Raw genomic sequence first — 4,305 nt, 5'->3', positions numbered from 1 at the left:
CTGCAGGAAAACTGAATGATGTTTAAAAAGTAAACCAAAGGTGTGGCATTGGCATACTAGGATGGCCAGAAGACAGGTGCAAGAGAAAGGATGAAAACTACTACCTGTCCAGATAATGCCCATAGTCTGAGAGCATTAGTTAATGTCTAGGGAGCAAGTATAAATTCCTGGAGGTCAGGACTATAAACACTTTAGCATATGGTTAAAAAATTGGTTCACTGAAAGTAGCGATTTATTTACATCAATAGATTGAGAAGGATACATGAGCATGTTTTCTATTCAGGTAAGCCAGAAAGAAGCAAGCAATAGAAAGCAAAGTTAGCAACAAAAGGATGCATTGAGTGGAAAAGTGTCAAGTCTCTATATTTAAGACAGTGGAAGAACAGAAAAGTGAAAAACATTATATGAGATAATAATAATAATGATGTCACCTTATAGAAACTACAGTAAGATACCTAATATCCCCCTAAAATATATATGGGAGAGTACATAGAAAAGGGATATGGACTACTTATGATATTTTTGTTTGGGTACTGTCAGTTTTTCCAGTTGGCAGGCTCTGAGGCTTCTGCAAGGCCTGTTGTTTCTGATTGTCCAGTAACTCCTTGGTAGTGAGGGTATCTGTGCCAATGCCCAACCTCATATGCATTGAACATGCAAGAGTTGGCTGACCCTGAGATAAGCTTGCCTTGCCATCTGTCAGTTGCTGCCAGCCCTGGAAGAGTGCAGGTGACCACATGCTTTTACAAGGCCGGCAGTTTGAACGTGGGATTTCACATCAGAGAGCGCTGCCTGGGTAGTGACACCCTGTCTGCAGCTTTGTGGCCTGCTGTCCTCAAGGATTTCAGTGCATAGCTGAACATCAGCTTTGGTGGGCTAGCTTTTTACTTCTTTGATGTAATGCTCTCCCTGCATTTTACATTTTACATGTTACTCTCCTCTCTGGACTCAAGAAATACATCTAGAGGATTTGGTGCACATTTGCCCTCGTGCCAGAGGTCAATTCAGTTGGCTCACTCAGTTCTCAGCTCCTTCTCATTTCAGCATAGAAGATACCTTGGGACCATAGCAGTATGAGGAGTCAGTGTAAGGATTTGGTGTGATTAATTTTGAAAAGACCAACTGAAAATCTGCTAAACCAGTGGGTGAAATGAAACTCCCAACATGTAGGGTTTTGTGTCTTGAAAAAAATTGAATCAGATAGAAAAAAAAAAAAATGTGTTGAGGCTCCATCCCCAAAATCATTTCCCAGCAGGGTTTTAACCATGTGAACAAAACCACCTATCCTCTCAGTCAAAAAATATCAGGCCAATCCAAGGCCCTTGAAGGGAAAGCGCAGGAGAGCTGCTACAATTAGTGTGCAATCTCATTAGCCTGTACCATTTTCCCCCTGTAGGCACTTGCTTGATTTGATTATAGCAGTAAAGATATAGTGCAGTTTGAAAAGACAGACCAGTCCTGCATTATTTGAGCTCACAAAAGCTGTTCCCTGTGTATCAGACACCTATTTCTATTGTTTCCTTAAGGCAAAAAGCTATCAGAACTGCCTTTATTGGCAGTGGTTGCTTCATGCTGAGAACCTGCCAAGATTAATATACACAACATTCCCCTCTCCGCCTCTTGCTTTCAAAAAGTAACCAGCATAAAAGTATTTTTCAATTAGTACCCAGTCAGAAACCTCATGTTGTCTGAAGTTGTTACTAAGAAGACAGTAGTTATTAATGATGTACCAAGCTGCGTGTTTCAGCAGAACTTTGGAAATGATACAGATGTGTTTATTTACCAGATGACCGGGTAATTTTGCTTTGAATCACTGAGTAATGTGCAGAAAACATATGTAACAAGTATCTTAGGTATAATTTATTCATTGTTCCTTTAATTATTTGGTTTGCCTTCATTTCATGTTGCCAGGTTTTTTGGCTGCTGTTATTAATACAAGCAAACTGAAAACCAATGCAGCTGAAGATATAATTTCTTTAGCATATTCCAAATAGGCAGGGGATTCATCTTTTGTTGAAATGGATTGATTTAGTGGAACTACTGTCTAATGCACTACTATAGAATAAGTTAAAACCTTATAAAAATTTTAAGCACTCCTCTGAGGAAAGCACATTCAGTTTGCAATATCTATGTAGGATTATCTCAATCTTTTTTGGTTGCTGGAATGGAGGGAAAATATCACTTCTAGAAAATCATCATAATTTCAAACAATAAACTGAAACAGTATCAGTTAAAGCTAATGAAGAAAAACAGCACTGTAATTTGTCACCTTTCAGTTAGAGATGATGACTTAAAATGTCAATGTGTCCCTGTTTGCCAGCTATTGCAGATTGATGATAGTTAATTTCCTAACTAAACACATGCAAAAGCCCCCCACCAAGACCCAAACTAGTTATATCAGCACCGGTACAATTCCTTTTTGACCAAGTGCTATTTTGTATGTTGTTATCTGTAAAATGTTTTACTTCCCAACTTTTCCCTAAGTCAGAATTTTTTTATATAGTGATTTTTGCATCATAAATTTAGAGAGCTGAACATTCTCAGGAATGTAGTCCTACTCTGAGACTGTTCCTTGGTCTGCTCTTTGGACAATTTCACTTTAAAAGAGTTATTGTTTTCTGCTTGATGGCTTTCCTATCCCAGGAAAGATTCTAGCAGAGATTGTGTACTGTGTAAAATCAAAAATAGGTCTGATCTTAAAGTCATACAAACAAGCAGAGGCATCCTTTTTTCTCATCACATAAATCTTGTGGAGATAGAAAACTGTGAAGATTTGGGATAAAAAAATATTTTATTTACAAAAATGCTGTGCAATTTTTCCCAAGAAAGTTTTCACTCTGTCTCTCCAAAAGTACAATTGGTGCTACTGTTTACTGCTCTAATTTGAACTGGATTTATTTTGCAGCTATCCATTGAACAACAGCGATCTGCACCCGTTCAACATTGAGGAGAATGGTGGAACTCCATACACCACAAAAATGGCTGCAAGGCACCACCACCACCACCGGCATCACCACCACCACACCAATTATGGTGCCCTTGCTCCTGAAACCAAGGACATTGTTGCTGCAGTTCCAAATCCAACCAGTAAGTCCACTGCAGTGATGGCTATTTCAGTGATGTGCTGATTTCAGGTTTGTCTCAGGCAAGGAGGCAAAGGAAAGGAAAACAGTGTGCATTTCGGTTTTCCTCCTTGAAGAATGTACTTCCTGTTATTATTTGCTAGCTTTGTAACATGTGCAAATGAGACAAGATTTGCAATTTCCTTGATTTGCTGCAGGGTTGTGGGATTTGGTGTTAGGTGGGTGTTCCATAGCTGAACAAATACCCCATTAGTCACAGATACTGAGTCTCTAACCACTTTTTGGCACAGGCTCCTTTTTCATTGTTACTATTTGTTTGTATAGTTTCACCAATCTACCCTCATCTGCTATTGTCTTTTGCTGATCTGTCCAGCTGGCCCTCAGCCCTCATTGTTTGGATCTTGTTTTCATGTCTGGGCACAGGCAGCAGAAATTTTGGAGTCCTGGAAATACAGCATCTTGCTCTTAGTTTGGGAAATCAGAATAATTGTAAGCTTTAGCAACCAAGACTGGAATATTCTTGCTTCCTTAGTGGAGAAATTCTTGGCTTGTAGAAAGCAACGAGGAGAGAAGCCTATCCATTCCTGATGCAGTCTGGGAGAGTTTGGGTGGAAGTCTCTGCTGCTGAACGTGTACAGGCATTTTTAAGGGTATGGAGCTTGGCCAAATATTTTACACAGGAACTGGAAGAGAAACATCCCTGTCATTGAGCACTGCTCTCCAGATTTACAAGCTCTGCACTCTACAGCATGTCAGATGCCAAAGCTGTATAAGAATGTCAGATGATGGGCAAAACAAAATATGATCTATTATATTCCTTGTCTCTATGAAATGATGAGTTCTTCCCTTGCCCAGTTTTTGTTTTCATAACTGTAAATGACCCTGAGATAGCTATCCATTATGGAATCTTTCACCCTGGTCAGTTAATCTGATAACTTTCAAATTCCTGAAACCAGCGTCTTGGATTGTATGTACTGGGTGATCCTGACTGTAAGCTGTCCCACCTCAGCAGTATTGCACACGCATCTCTCTGGACAGGCACTTTAACCAGACTTTGTTTCAGAAAATCAGAAACATTTTCTATCGTTTTCTTTCCCCAAGAGAGTACGACAGTTTTGAGGTATTTGCATCTCGGCCCTGCTGTGCAGCCACCGGCACCCCTCAGAAGAGCAGCGCGGGCTGTGCCGGTGTGGGGGGTGCCCCGGCCGGCCCTGCGCGGGCT

At 40.3% G+C, this 4,305-nt stretch overlaps 1 protein-coding gene across 1 annotated transcript in view; it reads left to right on the top strand.

Annotated features, from left to right (window-relative positions):
• EPB41L4B (erythrocyte membrane protein band 4.1 like 4B) overlaps positions 1–4,305 on the top strand; it is a 191,757-nt gene that overhangs the window by 94,189 nt on the left and 93,263 nt on the right. Inside the window, exon 19 of the mRNA XM_031055636.1 lies at positions 2,906–3,087. Within this exon, the coding sequence (XP_030911496.1) occupies positions 2,906–3,087 (182 nt within the window). The remainder of the gene's footprint in view (positions 1–2,905; positions 3,088–4,305) is intronic.

Source organism: Geospiza fortis, unplaced genomic scaffold (genome assembly GCF_000277835.1).
Source record: "Geospiza fortis unplaced genomic scaffold, GeoFor_1.0 scaffold206, whole genome shotgun sequence".
Classification (NCBI taxonomy): domain Eukaryota; kingdom Metazoa; phylum Chordata; class Aves; order Passeriformes; family Thraupidae; genus Geospiza; species Geospiza fortis.
The sequence above is the reverse complement of the archived record's forward strand: the minus strand, read 5'-3'. Positions and strand labels throughout refer to the sequence as shown.